Source organism: Bison bison, unplaced genomic scaffold (genome assembly GCF_000754665.1).
Source record: "Bison bison bison isolate TAMUID 2011002044 unplaced genomic scaffold, Bison_UMD1.0 scf7180017864519, whole genome shotgun sequence".
Lineage (NCBI taxonomy): Eukaryota > Metazoa > Chordata > Mammalia > Artiodactyla > Bovidae > Bison > Bison bison.
The window spans coordinates 3,469,077-3,491,689 of record NW_011495072.1 but is presented as its reverse complement, the minus strand read 5'-3'; the positions used below and the strand labels follow the sequence as shown (position 1 = coordinate 3,491,689).

The window sequence follows — 22,613 nt, the reverse complement described above, 5'->3', positions numbered from 1 at the left end:
GAGCTATTCCACACCATCCTAAATTGCAGGATGAGATGACACAGAGAGGAATAAGGCATGAATACATTCCTTTTGGTATTTTCAGTCTCTTGAGACATGTATGGAAACAACTGATTCATGGCAGAAGGTGAATGCCATTGGTACAAAGTCATGTGCCACGATAATTTCTCACAATTGCACCGGAGTTGTTCATCATCTCAGAGGTTCACAGCATCCCCATGCGAAATGAACTCTTATCCTTCTCCTGCTGGTAAGAAATTAAAGCTCAGAGATTAATTAATTAATGCTCAATATTAGGCCTGCTGACAGTAAGTCTAGACTCTTTCCACAATCAATACTGTGCTGAAATCCACTAATATCAGAAAAATCTGGTGATAATTAATTCCACCTCATATGGTTGTTATGAGGTGATCAAATCAGGTACTTACATGAAGATAAGTTTTAAACCATTTCAAGTCATAAATGAACATCTGTATAACCCAAGTTTTTCCAGGCCTTCCTTGTCTGTGCACATAAATGAAATTGAATCAACACTAATAATCCAAATTCTATAGGCTTTTGCCCCAGGTTTACACAGAGTCTTGTGTGTGTGTGTGTGTGTTAGTCACTCAGTCGTGTCTGACTCTTTGTGACCCCATGAACTGTAGCCCACCAGGCTTCTCTGTCCATGGAATTCTCCAGGCATGAATACTGGAGTGGATTGCCATTCCCTTCTCCAGAGGATCTTCCCGACCCAGGGATTGAACTCTGGTCTCCTGCATAGCAGGCAGATTCTTTACCATTTGAGCTACAGGGAAGTCCTTACACAGAGTCTTGGCCATCTATTAAGCGTTCTTAAAGCATTTCTGAGGCTTCCATCAGATTCTGGGAATTCAGATGAACTCACAGACAAGTCCCTTCCCACAGGACTTCCCACTGCTCTGATCAGATCTATGGGCTCCCCGTGCAATGCTGGAGCCCACGAGATGCCAAAGCTGGACTCTAAGACTGGGAGAGTGCCCACCCTCATTCTGTCTTTGCGTGACACTCTGCTTGGATTGCAGACAGATCCAAGGTTGCTTGTGCCCCCATATCTCTAAAGATTCTCTTGTGAACACTGCTCCCTTAGGTTCATGCATCGTCTCCTTTTTCTCTATAGGGCCCAAATGCTGGCCAGTCTAGAACCAATATGGGAAACAAACCTTGCACTGTGCTCTTCACTTCCCATTCTCAGCTCCCAGGAACCCCTGAAACGTCTTCATCACAGGCCCCCTTTTTCCTGCAGGTGTGTCATGCAGATTGTGCTCGTGGGAGGCTCCCCACTCATCAGACAGGTCTGGAGAAATTGGTATTCCTGGTAGGCTCAGTTCAGATTTCTATCATGCTAGCTTTCAATTTTTACCTCCCCCTCAGTGCAGTGAAGTGCTGTGGGCAATGGGAAATCAGAGACAATTTCACAAAAGAGGTGTCATTTAAACTTTCAAAATGTCAGGAAATATTTTGATAGAAGTTGGAGTAAACAGTAGTCTGAAGGCAGAGATTGTTCCATGTAGAGCACAAGGTGTAGAATATCTTTGGTTTGATTTTAAGGGTCAGATTTATGAAGGGGAGAAATGAAAGAGTTTGTTACATGGAAATGTAACAAACTCTAAGGGTGGGGAGGGGCAGGAAAAGAGGTTGCGAACATGGGTAAGAACTTGGACCTTAAACTGGAAGATTGGGATTGACACATACAGTCTTCTATATATAAAATAGGTAACTAATAAGAAGCACTTCCCTGGTGGCTCAGTGGTAAAGAATCCACCTGACAATGCAGGAGACTTTGGTTTGATCCCTGGATCGGGGAAGATCCTCTGGAGAAGGAAATGGCAACTCACTTCAGTATTCTTGCCTGGGAAATCCCATGGACAGAGGAGCTTGGTGGGCTACACAGTCCATGGGATTGCAGAAGAGTGAGACACAGTTTAGTGACTAAATAACAACAACAACTAGTAAGGACCTTCTGTATGGCACAAGGAGCTTCCCCGGTGGCGCTAGCAGTAAAGAACCTGCCTGTCAATGCAGGAGACGTAGGGCATGAGGGTTCAATCCCTGTGTTAGGAAGATCCCCTGGAGGAGGGCATGGCAACCCACTCTAGTATTCTTGCCTGGAGAATCCCATGGACAGAGGAGCCTGGTGGGCTACAGTTCATAGGGTCACAAAGGAGTCAGCCAGAACTGAAGTGACTTAGCACACACGCACATGTAGCACAAGAAACTCTACTCAATACTCTGTAATGGCTTATATGGGAAAAGAATCTTAAAAAGAGTGAATATATGTATATGTATAACTGATTCATTTTGCTGTGCACCTGAAATTAACACAAATTGTAAACCAACTATACTCCAATAACTTTTTTAAAAAAAGAACTTGGATCTTATTTGGTGGACAAGGTGGGTCATTTGGGTGTTATTTAATAGGGAAAAGAACAGGTGTCCTTTAGGAGGATTGAAAAAGCAACAGCTTAATGGAGACGCAGACACAGAGAACAGATTTGTGGAGCAGAAGGCGGCGGGAGGGTGGGGGAAGGAGAGGACAGGATGAATGGAGAGAGTGCCATGGAAACACATACACCACCATATGTAAAATAGATGGCCAGTATGTATGACTCAGGGAACTCAAACTGGTACTCTGTGACTACCTAAAGGGCGAGATGGGCTGAGAGGTGGGAGGGAGGTTCAAGAGGGAGGGGGCATATATATATACCTATGGCTGATTCATGTTGATGTATGGCAGGAACCAACACAATATTGTAAGCAATTATCCTTCAATTAAAAATAAATAAACTTTAAAAAAAGCAGCAGCTTGGGTGATGGAGAGGGTTTGGGGTGAGGGCTGTGGTTGTACCATGGTAAAGCAAGGTAGCCATCCTCAGCAAACTATCTCTGCTTTCCCAAGTTATATAATGAAGATAATACCAATTTTTGTGAAGATTTTGAACACTTAACAAAATTATCAGAAAGTTTCAAGTATTCGATCAAGCTCACAGAGGTAGCTAGTATGTGTGCTTAGTCACTCAGTCTTGTCCAGCTCTTTGCAACTTCATGGACTTTAGCCCAGCAAGCTCCTCTGTCCATGGGATTTCTCTAGGCAAGAATACTGGAGTGGGTTGCCACTTCCTCCTCCAGGGGATCTTCCTGACCCAGGGATTGAACCCATGGCTCCAACATTGGCAGGCACATTTTTTTTTCTTACCACTGAGCCACCTGGGAAGCGTTTAGTAAATATTTGTTAACCAAATTTCCTACTGATAAGTGTAGGGACAAGATAGAGTTACATTGTTCATTATCTTAACTGGTTTTCTATTTATCTTTCGATACTTGATTTTACATTAGAAATTTGGAGTTCCTACCATGTCATGTTTGAATCCAAGTCTCCTTCTGCACCTCATTCTGCAGCTCTGACTGCCAGATAGAGATGTTTTGACTAGAAGCATATTTATCACATTAAACCACTTACTAAGATGGAGGATCACATTGGATAAGGAATTATTAATAAGTTCATAAGTTATAAATAGCCCTCAAATGAAAACTCAAATTCATTACATCAAGATGGCTAAAACTGAAAAGACTGACAATATCAGATGCTCGTAAGACAGGGGCTTCCCTGCTGGCCCAGTGCTTAAGACTCCATGCTTCCAATGCAGGGGGTACAGGTTCTATCCCTGGTCGGAGAACTAGGATCCCACGTGCCACACAGTGTGGTTAAAAAAATAAAATTGAAAAAAAAGGAAATGCTCATGTAAGAATTTGGAGGAATTGGAATTCAATACATTGCTGAGGAGAGTATAAGTCTGTACAACTATTTTGTAAAATAATTTGGTAGTTTCTAATAAAAGTAAACATACAATGACCCTATGACCTAGTAATTCCATTCCTTGCATTTACCCAAGAGAAATGAATGCCTACATGCACTAAAAGATGTACACAAGTATATTTCTAGCTTTATTCATCATTGCTAAAAACTGGAGACAAACCCACTGTCCATCATTAGGTAAGTGGATTAATTACAGTTTATATAAACCACAGAACACTGCACAGTGGAAAAAGTGAACAAACTACTGATGTACATGACAATATGGATGAATCTCACAGCACTGTTGAATGAAGGAATCCAGACACAGCAGGGAACATAGTCTAAGAATGAGCAAAATGAATCGACGGTGACAGAAGTCAGAATAATGATTTTCCCTAGCAAGGGGAGCCTTGACTACAAATAGCGTGAAGGAAACTTCTGAAGCAACTGAATTGCTTTTTATTGTATTTATCTGGGTGGTGGTCCCATGATTGTATAGATATGTAAAAATTCACTTAAGAATGAGTCCTCTTAAGATTGAGTACTTTATTGTATGTAAATAACTGAACTTAATACTAATAATACTAATATATAACTTAATAGATAGCTTATATGTAAATAACCTAAACCTGAGTTTTTTAAAAAAACATCTTTCTCTTTAAAAAAGCATTTAAGAATCAACTAGATGACCAACATATAGAGAGGTATTTTAACATATGAGAGAAATGAGACACACATTTTACAAGCACTTTTTGATGTCTAACATAAGCCAAGACATACACTAGGAGCTGCTGCTGCTAAGTCGCTTCAGTCGTGTCCGGCTCTGTGCGACCCCATAGATGGCAGCCCACCAGGCTCCCCCATCCCTGGGATTCTCCAGGCAAGAAGACTGGAGTGGGTTGCCATTTCCTTCTCCAGTGCATGAAAGTGAAAAGTGAAAGTGAAGTCGCTCAGTTGTGTCCGACTCTTAATAACCCCATGGACTGCAGCCCACCAGGCTCCTCCATCCATGGGATTTTCCAGGCAAGAGTACTGGAGTGGGGTGCCATTGGAGCTAGACATGCAGAAATAACTGACATCATCCCTTTCTTCAAAGAGGAAAGAAGAAAGGGGTTCATGAGTGATGATGACTAGATCTTTATGACAACCTGCAAAGAAATGGAGATTAAACCACAAACCAGGAAAAAGCAGTTAAACATTATGCCTAAGGTCACCAGGCGTTAAGGGGCAGAGCACGAGCTTGGCCTCCAAAAACGATGCTCTGTCACAGCATGCCTCCTCTAGCTGTGGAGATTCCACAGTCTGATCACCAGCGAAGATCTATATTTACAAGGTAGTGAGAGGATGGCTGGGACAGAAAACAATGCCATGTGCTTCTTTGCCGCTTGCTGTCTGAGGCCAGTTAGCTCTACAAAGGGGAGATGAATTTGGACTGGAGGACCGGGGGATCCCATTGCCCTCTTTGCCCTGGTTCCCACAGATCTCCATTCAGCTCAGTGCAAGTTGATTAAATGGCTACTCTGCGTTGCCTGATGATGCTGTTCAAATAGACACACGAGAGCATGTTTTGTTACAGTCTCCCATGACTAAAGGCAGATGCTATGAGTTCTTAAGACTGTCTTAAGGGAATCTTTGTATTGTTTAATGGTCTGTCCAACAACAGCTATTTGTACCACACTGCTAGCAGCAGGAAATTATTTGAAGATTCTTCTGTTCTCCATATCCAAGATAGAATCAGCCCAATAAAAGGATGCAAGTGTTAGGGTGCCCTTTTTTTCCCATGTGTGGGCCAAATATCTTTTAGCCTTAAAATTGGCAAATGAGGATGCTTGTGTAAAAAGCATCACCATGGAAGCAAAAAATTGAGCAGTGTTACGAGAGTCTGAAGTGCCTGTGGGCTGGCCTTTAGCATCCATACTGAATGAGGGTTCCTGGCTCCGTCTAATGTCAGCGCCTAACACACACGTCTAAACTCTTCACTTGAAACAAGTGAATTTGTTTAAATTTTATTTTTATTTTAAAATTTATATTGAAGTATAGTTGATTTACAATGTTGTATTAATTTCTGCTATACAGGAAAATGATTCTGTTAAACATATATATATATTCTTTTTCATTTTCTTTTCCATTATGGTTTATCACAGGATAGTGAACATAGTCTCTTGTGCTATACAGCAGGACCTTGTGTTTATTCATTCTGTATATACTAGTTTGCATCTGCTAATCCCAAACTCCCAATCCATCCCTCTTCTACTCGACCTCCCCTTGACACCCTCAAGTGTGTTCTCTACGTCTGTGAGTTTGTTAAACCTTTTTCTTGATTGATGGAAGGTATTCAGTATGGTATGAAGCATGAATCATTCAAATGAAGTAAACCAGGAGACTTCCCACCTGGCAACAGAAGGCTAAATGGCGAGGTCATATTTAGTAACCCTTCTATACAAAAGAAATAGTCAACATATAAATCCTCCTGAGAAGTAAACTGTACTGAGACAAAATCCAGGCTGCTAACTACTCCTTCTTAGGGTCTTCCACTTTGATTTTTGGGTCTTTTTAGATGGCATGCCCCATGAATTCTTCTGGTAACTTAATAGTCAGGAATGTGAGATCTGGATTTAGATGCCTAAATTCAAATCCTGATGACATCACTCACTGGATGTGTAATTTTTGGTGGTTAATCTCTTTCCCTCACTTCCCTCATCCATAAACATGGAGAGACTGTCCCTTACGTCATAGCATTTGTCATAAGGATTAAATGAATATTTGTAAATATTAGATATCATCCTTATCATCATCGAGAAATTGGCCATTTTAATCCTTTTTGCTCCTGTAAAGGAAACCAGTTACTTACATTTAAGTCCTAATTTTTTAACATAACAGCAGAGAGGCAGGGTATGGAAATGAAATGAAAGCATGGGCTTTGCTACAAAATGGGGTCATTTTTTTGGGCCTACAGTCCAAGAGGCTAATTTAGGGATAGATAGGTGTAAAGTTTCAGGAAACGGTCAGGATATCAAGGTAACAGGGACAGGAGAACATTTAGATAAAACTGTCTGAGTGCTTTACAGTTAAATGAGAAGCCACTATAGTTTAATCCAGGAGTTCCAAGGGAAGACATATAAATATACAGGAATTAATGGAAAATGAAGTTACCAGGGACTCCTATCCTGAGGTATTTTATACCTGTATTAATTAGCTAATTCAATTTACATGTAGATTTGAGTGCAAATGGCACATTTGGAAAACAAATGTTATGGCAGATAGCAAATAATTAGCCTGGGAATTTGTATCAGTCTGCTCTGGCTGCCGTAACAAACACCATAAACTGGGTGGCTTAAGCAACAGAAATTTATTCCCTCCCAGTTCTGGAGGCTGGGAAGTCCCAGACCAAGGTGCCAGGTCACTGGCAAGGGTCTTCTTCCTGGCTTGTAGACTGCCAACTTATCACTGTGTCCTCACAGGACTGAGAGAAAGAGATGGACAGACAGAGGCTCTCGGGTATCTTTTCTTCTAAGGACACTAATGTGATCATGAGGGCTCCACCCTCATGATCTCATCTAAACCTAATTATCTCCCAATGGCCCCACTTCCAAATACCCTCACACTGAGATGTAGAGCTTCATCATAAGAATTCGAGGGAACACAGTTAAGCCCACAGCGGATCTGACAGTGCAACGTGATGACCTGAACTGTGGTTTGCCCTGTACCTGTGCCCTTAATGCCTGTTTACATGTGTCAGATGGAGAAAGTTATTTGAGTGCTACATGTTTGGTATTTTCTACTGCACATGCACACACATGGATAGGGTGTACAACTTAGAAGCAAAGCCATTCAAACCTGCAGCATTTTCCCACCTCCTACTTAGCCATGCTTCAGCTCTTCCGTCACAAATAGGTGATGACTGAAGTGGCAGGTATGGTGTCATCATGAGAAAAATTGCAGGCTGAAAAGGGACTGCTTATTGCAGAGCTCTGGGTGAGAATATACAGAACCTGGAAGGTCATCCTCCACAGCCAATCATTAACGTTGGGTTTGTCTCTTCTGGACCAAAGGGTTGGAGGAGCTGTAGTGGCGGGGAAATGAGGAAAAAAGGGGAATGGGAGGGAAGAAATGGGCAATTAGCACATACAGCAAGAAAGCAGAAATTAAAGCCACAAACTACAGAAAGAAGACCCTCACAGCCCCAGCCCCATCCAAGCTCTTCTCTTGACGCCCTGCACCAGGTGCTGGTGGCTTCTGAAGGAAAAAGCTTTCAGAAAGAAACCCTTTGGATGCCAAGGGAGGCAGCAGTCCCACAGCCCTGGGGCAAGGCTCACTGTGTCTCCAGAATAGTAGAGAAAGTTCCGTTTACTGTGTATGGAAACAGACCCGTCAACTTCTGCTTAGAGTAATGTGGGAGTCAGTCCAGGAAAGGGAGGGTGAGAGAGTATAAAGAAGAACTGAAGAGCTAGGAAGAGCTACATCTTTTGAAGGGGATGTCCTGGGCTACCCAGGAAGGCTGCCTCAGATCTTCATCAAAAGGATTACTAGCTCTTCTTCTTCTCATCTTTGGACTGTAGCAAATCACTCCCTTAGAACTTCCTAGCCTTCATCCAAATGCATGTAAATCTTGAGCGAGGACCAAGAGAGAGAAGCAGCAGGTGGCAGATTAGATAAGAAGTGAGAAGTGAGAGGTGCTGTGAGGCAAATCAGTGAGACAGGAGATGTTGTGACTGAATGAATCATTAGGCCAGTGCAAAGCACAAGCCTTTATCCTGAAGAACCACATCCCCCTGAGGGTTCTAGGCTGCTTCCTGTGCTGCTCACCAAGAAAAAAAAAGTCACCCAGATTCACCTCACTTCCTTTTCTGCTATGCTTTGCAGGCTGAGATATCAAGGGATAGCTATACAGATAGAACGTGAATGGCCTGCAATGAGGCATTTGAACAAAAAGGAGCAATATGCATTAATGAGACTCCACGCCTGACTGAATGACCAAACCCAAAGTGTGATGTCTAAGGCGCCATGTTTACCCGGAAGAGATCTGTCTAGGTTGTGCTAATGTGTCTGCGTTGTTCAGCATTTTTACTGGCAACTTGGATAAAGTCAAAACGAGCAAGCCTGTCAAGGGTTCAGCTGACAAAGAGCCATGAGATAGCACTAATAAGTCAGCTGACAGGAACAAGATTCAAAGAGATCTAGACAGGTTAGAATGATGGATCAGAACTAACAAGATGAAAGATGGAAGCCATAGTTAAGTTCAAGCAATTAGATGCACCAGGTAGGGAGACTTGAGTACATGCATGAGAAATGAAAACAGTGGTTTTGGCTGATTGCACTCTTGATATAAATTACTAGCATGACATTTGTTAGAAAAGAGAGAAAACAATTTTTGCAGCTTTTATTACATACATAAAGGGGTCATATTAAAAAAAAAGGGGGGGAGATAATTACCCCACAGTATTCTTCATATTGAATTCTATTTGAGATGCCTCAAATTAAGCAAACATTCATTGAAAAATGCTGGTGAGGGGGTCTGGTGGGGGGAAAAGTAATTGAAGCAGTTGGAGCCGTTTCTCTGAGGAATGAGAATATGTGTGGAGTGTGGGGAGGAAGAGATAGTCATATTCAAATATTTGAAAGTGACATTGAAAAGAATTAAGTCTATTATGTGTACCTCCAGATGACAAGTAAAGGGAAGTTTCAGACAGAAACATAGATTTCTATTCAATATACTTTAGAATTAATTGACATTTTGAGATATCCAAATACAGCGTTTGCTGTGACCCAAAGTTTCTATCTTGAACTCGTTAGGAAAGATGTGGAGGGAATTGAGAAGACACACTAGGTGACCTCGGGGTCTCTTCCACTCTATGGTTTAATTTATTTCACTTAAAAGGTATGTATTGAAATTCTATGTCCTGTGTATATAGTGAGTGGTGAGCAGAACAGAAGCTGCTCTCTCAGCACCTACCTATGTAATCGATGGAGGAGATAGACAATCAACAGGTAAGCAGACAACTGACTACGTTAGGGTGCTGAGACAGAGATCAATTAGGAAGGCCCTCCATAGCCTTCTAGGTGGCACTGGTGGTAAAGAACCTGCCTGCCAATGCAGGAGACATAAGAGGTGTGGGTGAGATCCTTGGGTTAGGAAGACCCCCTGGAGGAGGGCATGGCAACCACTCCAGTACTTTTGCCTCTAGTGAGGCTCAAAACATCATGGCGGAAGCCTCTGGAGCACTGGGCAGTGTATGCATTCTCAACTTGAGAACATGGAATCTACCCTAGTGTCATTTGTTGCCTTCCAGAAGAAGTGCAACGCAGGGTGAATTCCAGCAAACAAGTTCAGAGCCTCAGACACCTTGAGACTCTGCTGCTGCTGCTAAGTCACTTCAGTCGTGTCCAACTCTGTGCGACCCCATAGACGGCAGCCCACCAGGCTTCCCCGTCCCTGGGATTCTCCAGGCAAGAACACTGGAGTGGGTTTCCATTTCCTTCTCCAATGCATGAAAGTGAAAAGTGAAAGTGAAGTTGCTCCATCATGCCTGACTCTTAGCAACCCCATGGACTGCAGCCCACCAGGCTCCTCTGTCCATGGGATTTTCCAGGCAAGAGTACTGGAGTGGGTTGCCATCCTTGAGACTCTAGGTTACCTATAATTTCTAAAGAGGTCTTTCTAAAGAGACCTTTAGGTCTTAGAAAACAAGTGAGAAAATGTCCTTGCTCTCTAGTAATATTTAGAATTGGAACTGAGGATATGGTTAGAATTAAGCAAAATAACAACTAGAATAGAGTTAAGGAAAGAGGGATTTTGCTATAAAATTGAAATTAGATACCAAGAGGGAAATGGGATGAATTTAAAAAAAATAAAATAAAGGATCAATTATTGGAAGGTCAGGATTGAATAGCTAGATTAAGAACTAAGCAGATTTAAGAGGGGCTGTGGTGAGGCATGGAGATGTGGTTCCCACAGTCACTTTACCCAACAGTATCATAATACTGCAGGCTGTATAGTAAAAGGGGGAGAAAGAGAAAAAAGCTACCAAAAATCCTTCCACCTTCAATTGGCATCATTATTAATTTTGTGTATTTCTTTGTTATTTTTCCTTTGTGTCTGCTTTTAAGATCTTCATTGGATTTTTTCTAAGTCATAAGAGCAATACATGTGAGCTGTAGAAAATGAAAACTGCACCCAAAACAATCTCTCAGAGGTATATAAATGGAATATAGTCCTAAAAGTTAATAGTTTGTTAAAAGAAGATATGATACACACACACACATACACACACACACACACACAATGGAATACTGCTGCTGCTGCTGCTAAGTCGCTTCAGTCGTGTCTGACTCTGTGCGACCCCAGAGACAACTGCCCACCAGCCTCCCCCGTCCCTGGGATTCTCCAGGCAAGAACACTGGAGTGGGTTGCCATTTCTTTCTCCAATGCATGAAAGTGAAAAGTGAAAGTGAAAGTGAAGTCTCTTAGTCTTGTCCGACTCTTAGCGACCCCATGGACTGCAGCCCACCAGGCTCCTCTGTCCATGGGATTTTCCAGGCAAGAGTACTGGAGTGGGGTGCTATTGCCTTTTCCGAAATGGAATACTACTCAGCCATAAAAAAGAATGAAAATTTTGCCGTTTGCAGCAACCTGGATGCACTTGGATGGCATCATGCTAAGCAAAGTAAGTCAAGAAAAACATTGTAGGGTATCACTTATATGTGGAATCTAAAAAATACAACAAATTAGTGAACATAACAAAAAAGAAGCAGACTCACAGATACAGAGGACAAACTAGTGGTTACCAGTGAAAAAATGGAAGAAGTAAGGGGCAGCACAGGGGTAGGAGAGTAAGAGGTACGAACTATTAGGTATAAAATAAGCTACAAGGCAGACTTCCCTGGTGGTTCAGTGGCTAAGACTCTGAGTTCCCAATACAGGGTGCCTGAGTTTGAACCCTGGTCCAGGAACTAGATCCCACATGCCACAACTAAGAGTTTGCATACTGCAAATAAGACCCAACCTGGCACAGGCAAATAAATAAACTAATTATACAAATATTAAAAAAAATAAGCCACAAGGATATATTGTACAACACGGGGAATATAGCCAACATTTTATAATTACTATAGAATATAGCCTTTTAAAATTGTGAATCATTATATTGTACACCTGTAATTTATATAACATTATACATCAGATCAGATCAGATCAGATCAGTCGCTCAGTCGTGTCCGATTCTTTGCGACCCCATGAATTGCAGCACGCCAGGCCTCCCTGTCCATCAACAACTCCTGGAGTTCACTGAGACTCACGTCCATCGAGTCAGTGATGCCATCCAGCCATTTCATCCTCTGTCGTCCCCTTCTCCTCCTACCCCCAATCCCTCCCAGCATCAGAGTCTTTTCCAGTGAGTCAACTCTTTGCATGAGGTGGCCAAAGTACTGGAGTTTCAGCTTTAGCATCATTCCTTCCAAAGAAATCCCGGGGCTGATCTCCTTCAGAATGGACTGGTTGGACCTCCTTGCAGTCCAAGGGACTCTCAAGAGTCTTCTCCAACACCACAGTTCAAAAGCATCAATTCTTTGGCGCTCAGCCTTCTTCACAGTCCAACTCTCACATCCATACATGACCACAGGAAAAACCATCAACTATACCTCAATTATAAAACGTTAATAGCTTGTTGTTAAAATATTTCTTACAGGGGACTTCCTTGGTGGTCCAGTGATTAAGACTCTGCACTTCCACTGCAGGGGGCATGTGTTCCATCACTAGTCAAGGAACTAAGATCTCAAATGCCATGTGGTGGCACAGCCAAAATATATATATATATTTTTTTTTCCCACAGAACTATATTATAGTATATATTCAATTTTCTTACTTAATGTACAAACATTAACATTATGCATTAATATTTCTTTGGTTTCCTTGAGTTAATAAAAATTAATGCCAGCAAATTTGGAGCAAATTTGGAAAACTCTGCAATGGCCACAGGACTGGAAAAGGTCCGTTTTCATTCCAATCCCAAAGAAGGACAATGCCAAAGAATGTTCTGACTACTGCATAATTGCACTCATTTCATAGGCTAGCAAAGTCATGCTCAAAATCCTTCAAGCTAGGCTTCAACAGGACATGAAGCAAGAACTTCCAGATGTACACACTGAATTTAGAAAATGCTGAGGAGCCAGAGATCAAATTGCCAACATCTGTTGGATCACAGAAAAAGCAAAGAGATTCCAGAAAAACACCTACTTCTGCTTCACTGACTATGCTAAAGCCTTTGACTGTGTGGATCAAAACAAACTGTGGAAAATTCTTCAAGAGATGGGAATACCAGACCACATTATCTGCCTCCTGAGAAACCTGTATGCAGGTCAAGAAGCAACACTTAGAACCAGACACGGAAAAATGGACTGGTTCCAAATTGGGAAAGGAGTACATCAAGGCTGTATGTTGTCACCCTGCTTATTTAACTTATGTGCAGGGTATATCATGCAAAATGCCAGGCTGGATGAAGCTCAAGCTGGATTCAAGATTGCCAGGAGAACTATCAATAACCTCAGATATGCAGATGACACCACTCTAATGGCAGAAAGTGAAGAGGAACTAAAGAGCTTCCTGATGAAGGTGAAAGAAGAGAGTGAAAAAGTTGGCTTAAAACTCAACATTCAAAAAGCTAAGATCATGGCATCTGGTCCCATCACTTTGTGGCAATAGATGGGGAAAAATGGGAACAGTGACAGACTTTATTTTCTTGGGCTCCAAAATCACTGCAGATTGTGACTACAGCCATGAAATTAGAGGACATTTGTCCCTTGGAAGAAAAGCTATGACAAACCTAAACAGCATATTAAAAAGCAGAGATATCACTTTGCCAACAAAGGTCCGTCTAGTCAAGGCTATGGTTTTTCCAGTAGTCATGTATGGATGTGAGAGCTGGACCATAAAGAAGGCTGAGCGCTGAAGAGTTGATGCTTTTGAACTGTGGTGTTAGAGAAGCCTCTTGAGAGTTCCTTGGACTGCAAGATCAAACTAGTTAATCTTAAAGGAAATCAGTCTTGAATATTCATTGGAAGGACTGATGCTGGTGCTGAAACTCCAATACTTTGGCCACCTGATGCAAAGAGCCGGCTCATTGGAAAAGACACTGATCCTGGAAAAGATTGAAGGCAGAAGGAGAAGGGAACGACAGAGGATGAGATGGTTGATGGCATCAAGGATTCAATGGACATGAGTTTGAACAAACTCGAGGAGATGGTGAAGGACAGGAAAGCCTGGCATGCTGTATGTAGTCCATGGGGTTGCAAAGAGTCAGACATGACTGAGCGACTGAACAACAACAGCAAATGTCATTTTTGCTTTTTGGTTTGTTTCATACAAATCTTTAAAGGAGAAAGCCTTTCAAGACCATCATAAAAGAGGAAGATGATGCCTAATAAGCATGTGAAAAGGAGCTCAACCTCAGTAGTCATTAGGAAATGTACAATCAGGCTGACATAAGATACCCCTTCACAGCTGTTAGAATGACTGTAATAAAAAAGAAAGACAATAACAAGTGTTGGTTAGGACGTGGAGAATTTGGAACCTTTATGTCTTGCTCCTGGGATTATAAAATGGTACCACCACTTGGAAAACAGCTGGGTAATTTCTTAAAAAGTTACACATAAACTTACCACCTGACCAGCAACTCCTCTCATAGGTATCTACAGAAGAGGAATGAAAGCAAATGCTCACATAAAGACTTGTTAATGTTCATAACAACATTATTCCTAATAAATCCAAAGGGAAGACAATCCAAAGATCTATCAACTGGTGATGAATATAATGGAATACTATTCAGCTGTAAAAAGAGTGAAACACTGATGTGCATTACAACATGGATGAACTTCCAAAACATTGTGCTAAATGAAAGAAAACAGAGGCAACAGGCTACATACTGTAAACTCTACTTATAAGAGATGTTCAGGATGGGGAACACGTGTATACCCGTGGTGGATTCATGTTGATATATGGTAAAACCAATTCAATATTGTAAAGTTAAAAAATAAAAAAAAGAGATGTTCCCAAAAGGCGTATTTATAAACACAGAAAACAGATCAGTGGTGGCCTTGGCTTTGGGGTTCTTACAGCAGGCAGGTAGCTAGGTATGAGCAGAGAAATGGGGGAAGGGGCCTGGTGGCAGGAAATCAGGCAGCTTGTAAACAGCAGGGGTCCAGGGGAAGACAAAGAAAAGCAGAAACCTCCAGACTGACAGGAAAATACACAGGATGTTGGATGATAAGTGCCATGGAAGCGTACAAAGAAAGGTGAGGGAAGGTGGCAATCCCCTGCATAGGAATGTAACCTGTTGCTCATCATGATCTCATTACAATAAAATTAGCCTTGCAGATAAGAAGTACCCATCATGCACTGACACTGATGCTTCTTTTTTTTTTTAATTTTATGTATTTATACATTTTTGGCTGTGCTGGGTCTTTGTTGCTGTGCAGGCTTTTCTCTAGCTGCAGCAAGCAGGGGCTGCCCTCCAGTTGTGGTAGGCTTCTCACTGTGGCGCCTCCTCTTGTCGTGCTCTAGGGTACGTGGGCTTCAGTAATTGTGGCGCATGGCTGTGGCATGTGCAATTTTCCCAGACCAGAGATCTAACCCGTGTCCCCTGCGCTGCCAGGTGGATTCTTCACCACTGAGCCACCAGGGAAGCCCAACACATCTATAAAGACAAAAATCCCTCCTCCCTTTGGGAAGATGGAGCTGGAATGAAAATCAGGGAATATGACAGTGTGATCCCCAAACTCCTCCTTCTCCAGTGAAATATCCCGTCCCTTCATTTGTATGCCCCTCAAAACTGGCTTGCCACAGAAACCCAGGACAGCAACTCCTCACCCATCTGCCTGCTTTCCGTCTGAGAGCATCAGTTCAGTTCAGTTCAGTTGCTCAGTCGTGTCTGACTCTTTGTGACCCCATGAATCACAGCACGCCAGGCCTCCCTGTCCATCACCAACTCCCAGAGTTTACCCAAACTCATGTACATTGAATCAGTGATGCATCCAACCATTTCATCCTCTGTCATCCCCTTCTCCTCCTGCTCTCAATCTTTCCCAGCATCAGGGTCTTTTCCAATGAGTCAGCTCTTTGCATCAGGTGGCCAAGGTATCAGAGTTTCAGTTTCAACATCAGTCCTTCCAATGAACACCCAGGACTGATCTCCTTTAGGATGGACTGGTTGGATCTCCTTGCAGTACAAGGGACTCTCAAGAATCTTTTCCAACACCACAGTTCAAAAGCATCAATTCTTCAGCGCTCAGCTTTCTTCACAGTCCAACTCTCACATGCATACATGACCACTGGAAAAACTATAGCCTTGACTAGACGGACCTTTGTTGACAAGGTAATATCTCTGCTTTTCAATATGCTGTCTAGGTTAGTCATAACTTTCCTTCCAAGGAGTAAGCGTCTTTTAATTTCATGGCTGCAATCACCATCTGCAGTGATTTTGGAGCCCAGAAAAATAAAGTCAGCCACTGTTTCCCCATCTATTTGCCATGAAATGTCTGAGAGCATATTCTAGCTTAAATAAATTCTCACTTTACATTCTTAATCTCCCTGCTACTTCTCTGAATTCTTTCTCAAGATGAAGCAAAAACCTTCAATTCATTGAGAACAAGTGTGTTGTGTCAGTTGAGTATACACAGGTTTGAGGGAAGTTTTGGGGATGATGGATGTGTGCTAAAACTAGATTGTGGTGATTGTTGCACAACTTTATAAATGTACTAAAAACAGTACTGACTAGGACTTAATGAAAAACAAAAATAGAGAAGGGGTGCCAGGTTTGAACCATTTTGGGGATAATAATTTAACACCAGTGACATTTGGAACCTAATAGAAAATATTGGCACAACAAAAGAATTTGTAAAATCTCTTTCCTTTTCCAAATAACCAAATTTGTCCTTACTACAGTCTCATCTTGACTATGCCTTTATCAATGGTAAAGTTTAAAATGGTCATATATTTGAAAGGCACAAAACAAAATGAAACTGAATTTCCATTGCTTATCGCTAAAGAGCGGGGAAGACAGAAGTGGGCCTTGTGTTCGGTTTCTATGTTAATATGCTGCCACCTAGTGATCGTTTATAAAACAGCAGGACTTGGTTGGTTTGTTTCCTTGGGTTTGTTGGGCTGCATTTGTATAAACACAATATCTGAATGCTTGGCTATGTATAGGTTAAATGTCTGAATGCATCACCGAACAATTTATGCTTCCTAAAAATACTGTGGTGGCAATAACTGGGATAGGGGTCCCCCCAAAGTGACTTCCAGTTCCTGATCTGTCTGATGTCAGCTTTGTGACTTGGAGGCAGGAAAAGATTAATCTTTTGGTTCCAAAGTTCAAGTAGTGGGGCTCGGTAAGAAAGTGGCTAATAGCTCTCTAAACTTTGGTGTTCCATTCTTTAAAATGGGGATAAAGGAATACCTGCTCCCAGGGTAGCTGTGTGAATTAAAATCACTTAGAAGTGCTGTCTGTAAAAGCACTTATCTCAGGGCTTTCCTGGTGGTTCAATGGTTAAGAATTCATCTTGCAATGCAGGGGACACAGGTTCTACGCTTGCTCTCAGAAGGTCCCTCAGGCATGAAACAACTAAACCCATGTGTCACAGCTACTGAGCCTATCTATGCCTTAGAGCTCAGGAACCACAGCTACTGAGCCTGTGCTCCATACCGTGAGAAACCACTGCAATGGGAAACCTGCGCACTGCAGCTCGAGAGTAACCCCTGCTTGCTGCAACTAGAGAAAGCCCACATGAAGCAACAAAGACCTAGCACAGCCAAAAATAAGTAAATAATTTTTTTTTAAAAGCACTTCCTCAAAATATATTGCAGAAGTAGGCTACAGTGATGTTTCCCTACAGTAAATATGCCTCACAGGGACAAAAAATCCTTTACCTACTCTTTAAAATTAGTTAACCCTCCCACCCCACCCCAAAGCAATGAGCAAAAACCCAGAAGGATATAAAATCGAAATAAACTTAGATTATCAGCTAATTGGAGAGGCATATTTGGACAACTTAATGTTTAAAACAGTGAAAAGGAAAAAAGAGGAATGAGTTTTTCTATTCTTTCCTGAGAACAAAGAAGATAGAGAACAGTGAGCAGGCCTGATCATTCCTAGTTTTCACTGTAACCATTCCTAATTATTGTCTACAACTTAAGTTTGCTTTTCTGCCCTCTAGCGCTGCATGAGCTACATTCTGCACCTACTTCTTTTAACTCTATGCTAATTACATCCTATATCTGGTGCTCACCTTTACAGCACTCTCTTGGAGACCATCCCTTGTAGTTTTTCTCTTTTTGCATTATATTAATAGAAAGAAGGCCACAGTACAATACACAGAAGACAATGGACCCAATTACCAGGCTACCTGACACCAGCCTGTGACCATTTTTTTTGAAACAATGCAAGAGGAAGAATAAAAGATCCTTACACCTTTGAACAGCTTTGGTCATCACCAACCTCTGATTGCGAGTCTTCATCCATATAACTCCTCAGATTTCTCATGGAGGGGGGGCTTGAGTCTGCTTTGTCTCCCCTCTACATGCTGAGGATTAAAGCCACCTTTCTATTTCCTCCAAAGGCTCTCTCCATACTTTTTATTTGGCTTCGGTGGGCAGAGAAAGCCAAGATTTTGGGAGGCATCAGTTGCATAGAACGTGAATTTTACAAATAACTTAAAACTTAGAATTGCTGATTATTTCCATCACTCACTCAATGGACATGAGTTAGAGCAAACTCCAGGAGATAGTGAAGGACAGGGGAGTCTGGTGTGCTGCAGTTCATGGGGTTGCAAAGAGTCGTACATTACTTAGTGACTGAAAAACCAGAAGTGACAAGAAAGTCAAGGGGTGACTTCTAGCTGATACCCTCATCACCAGTATCTTATAGATGCCTTTCATGTTTAATATATGCCACCCAGCACAATGCTGACTAGATAATATACAACTGCTTTATTTCCCAAGAATTAAAACGTGTGTTTGTACCACTCTGGATTTTATTCCACAGGTCAGAGAACCAGTCTGCTTAAGGATTAATACCATCTAAAACTAAAGAGCCCTTAGGATGCTGAAACATTTAGGTGATTGAGCTGAGATTTTCTTTTCCTTGCAGATGTTTTGGTATTGCCTATACACTGTTTTTAACAGCTTTACTGAAGAATAGACACCATAGAATTCACCTATTTAAAGTGTATAGTTCTCTGAGTCTTAGGAAATGTATACAGTTGTGCAGCCATTACCACAACCAAGTTATAGAACAATTATATCATACACATTATGTCTGACCACCTCCATGGACAAATAATTTATTGGCTCATTAACCTGTGGATTTAAACCACTGAGCTTTAGGACCTAGCCTACACATTCATTTTTGAATACATCAAGTTTTGAAGCAAAACAAACTTAAAGTCTCAACTTTACTCAAAATAAGGGTCCATAAAGCACATTGTGTCCAAAGGGCTCTCCAACAGTCTATAGGCTAATTAAGGATATAAACAATATACACACACTAATGTATATATTTTGAAAAGTGTATATTGTATAATTCTCTATGTGTGTTAGTCAGTGTGGACTGTGACCAAATTTATGGGAGAAATAATCCCCCATTCTGTGATTTGGCTGTGCACCCTTTCATGGGGTTTGACCTGAGACACTAGCTTGAATACTTGACAGAGGAAGAGTTCCCTCCTTAATGGGACATTTAAGAGGCCCTGATTTTGTCTTGTTTCAAAAAGGCATTTTTAAAGAAATAATTAAATTATCATGCCCCTTGTCCTGTAAATCCAATATTCATGTTATACTTCTCCTAATATAGCATTTATTAAACATATGAATAGAAATCTCTCAATGCAAGAATTACAATCTGGGTATAATGAAACTGTCTCTATTTGCTTTTTTACTCCTTTCCTATTTCTACATTTATCTATAGGTGTTTCAGAAGGGATAATTATGTATAAACTTACTCTACTTTGATTCCAGACACATCTTTAATCCTAAGAGTTTACTGGGATCTCCAGTCATCATGCCATTCAAATGCTATTACACTGTTATATAAGTGTTCAGTATGTGCTAGACCAGTCTCCTCCAAATACTGATCAAGTTCTTTGTGGTTAGAATAGCCATCTTAAACTTTATATGTGAATAAATAGATTGTATATTTCCTAAGCACCTAGTCCACATTGGGTATACAAAAGGCTATTTATTAAGAAATTGTTTAATTCTTAATAAACAAGAAGAATTGTTTGTTCTCAGGTTTGTCTCCCGTCCTCTGGCTCCTTACGACATTTACATTCACCATTTAGCTCAGATTTCCTAGAACTTGCAATTTTCCTGTCCTACTGTCTCTGTAAATACAGTTACACACGCCACACCATATGTCTGTACATATGGTCCTCAATAGTTGTAAGATTAATCCGTCTCTCTTGCCATGTCTGATTCCTATTCCTCCCTTTTTGTTGACTAAGAGATCTGATTACGATTTCAAATCGTCCCCTTTCTTTTAATTACATCCTCGATTTTTAATATTACAAACGCATACCAACAGAAAAAGTCTGACAATACAAAATGTACAGTAAAAAACTCCCTTTCACCAAAGGCGATCTATTCCTCCTGTTGTTTCCACTTTGACATTTCTAACTCAGGTCTCCTACATTGAGTGCCTAGAGAACATACAGGACACACAGGAGGCAGTTTTCTGAACACCGTCGGCCAACTGCCCACTCACTAATTCTCTGACCTGGGGGGACTCACTCAAACTTTTGAATCTCGGGGTCCTTAAAATGCTGCGCATCCCACCAGGTTGTCAAGACAGACGTGTATGGATAAGGACTATGTTGTGGGTTCTAGAGAAGTCTTTATATCCGCTCTACAACAGACTTGTCAGTTCACCGCTTAGCTATAAAGGACGCCCCAACGGCCATCACTCGCACCCCGCTTCGCCTCCACATGCAAATCCAGTGCCTCTTCCTGAGGCGGCGGCTTCTCTGGGACTCCCCTCCCTAGTGATCGAGCGCGGAGGCGGAGCGCCCACCAGCGCTAGGACCCGGCTGGCATCCCGAAGACCGCGAAGCTCTAGGCGCTCTCGGCCTCGGGGAGAAGAGAGTCTTCTTTGTAGAGCTCCTCTCTGCAGTCTGTAATGCCTGCTTCCTCTAGGGATGCCTCTAGGTCTTAAATGCGTGCAAAGTAGAGTCGACCAGATCCTTCCTCGCAAAGCTTCCCTCCTCCAGAAAGCCCCGCCAGCCTCCAAAACTCACTCCAGTTTCAGCCACGCCCCACCGGCCAAAGACCAGGTTTCCCCCGCCCCATTTTTGATTTCGGCGCGCCGCGAATCTCAGGGCGGCCGTGTTTGGTTGGAGGTGAGCACATTTCCCGTCTGATTGGCTGATAGTAGTTAGGGTGGGTGTGGCTAAAGCCGCGGCGGTGAATTATGGGGGATTAAGAGTGGAGGAGGTGGGTGACGATTGGTTCCTGAATGAGGAGGGCGGAGAAAAAGGCGGAAGCAGGCGTTGGGAGAGGCGGGGGGTTCGGAGAAGACAAAAGCTGGAGCGAGATGGAAGTAGTTAGGTGCCCGGAGCATGGTAGGAGGTCAGAGTCCAAGGGTCCAAGGGTCCAAGGGGTCTGCCAGCCTATCGTGGTGTAATCGTTGTCGACCTTCTCTCCTTAGGGACTTTATGTCTCCTGAAGACCGGCGTCCGAGAAGGCCCGAATAAAGGAAAGAGCTTCTACGTGTGCCGGGCGGACATATGCAACTTTGTGCGGGCCACCGAGTAGGTCTCCGAGCTAGGCACAATTCCCTGGGTCTTCGCGTGGCCACTCAGGAGGAGTCGCCGGCCCCCCGCTGCCCAAAAGGACTAGGAGAGCTGGGACTCCTGGTCTGCAGAGCCAGGGCCCTTGAAGTAGTTGGTAATCCCCGATATGTTAGGGACACGCTCCGCTACTGCTTGCTATGTGACCCATGGCTGTTTACTTTCCCTCTCGGGGCCGCCAGGGCTGTCACTTGTAATCTGGAGGATTGGCTACGTCTGGATCCTTCTGGACCTTTTCAGTTCTGGGTTCACTGGCCTGGACATTACTCCCATCCCGTTTATAATTGAGAACGTGCAGACATGGCAGAAAATAATTGGCTCCAGCTTTACACTAGTCTTAGGCCGAATTGGTTGCCAAATGTTTGAGGTTAAAACACCCTGGTAGTTAGATTAACGGGACCCTTTAAAAACAGGATTCTTTGCATTTAAGTGGTGAGTTTGATACTCGAAAAAAACAAATTAGGGATTAAAGCTGAAAAGACATAAGTAATCTGATTCAGCACTCTAGTTTTTACAAAATTAAAAGCTGCGACCGAGAAATAATAAGCATCTTCTTTGAAGTGAGAAAATACTGTTCTCATAAGTGTTGTTAGTATTTCATAGTACCTGGTGTCCACAGTTTCTATGTGAAATTTTAGACTATCACAAAATTATGCATTTTTTCCTGCTTTCTACTGAACTTGGTTTAGAAAAGGCATTTTCTACATGTGTAAGACACCATGGATATCAAAAAAGTATTTTTTTTCAATACATATATTAGCTTCTCATGTTTTCCCCAAATGATTTAGATGATTTGTGTTTTTGTTACACTTTGAAACTTAAGTGGAAGATTTTTACCTTTTTTCAGATTTAGAAAATAAATTTTTTAGAGGAAGTATTTTCTTAGTCTTCTAATAAGTTGTTTTTTCATTTGAAAGAAATTACTGGGATCTATTTAAATTAAATACAAAATGACTTTATTTAAATTAGT

General features: G+C 42.0%; 1 protein-coding gene across 1 annotated transcript in view; it reads left to right on the top strand.

Moving 5' to 3' along the window:
* The first annotated feature begins 21,336 nt into the window (after positions 1 to 21,336).
* TTF2 (transcription termination factor, RNA polymerase II) overlaps positions 21,337 to 22,613 on the top strand; it is a 53,232-nt gene continuing 51,955 nt past the window's right edge. Inside the window, exons 1-2 of the mRNA XM_010830720.1 lie at positions 21,337 to 21,415; positions 21,502 to 21,604. Of these exons, the coding sequence (XP_010829022.1) occupies positions 21,388 to 21,415; positions 21,502 to 21,604 (131 nt within the window). The 5' untranslated portion in view covers positions 21,337 to 21,387. The remainder of the gene's footprint in view (positions 21,416 to 21,501; positions 21,605 to 22,613) is intronic.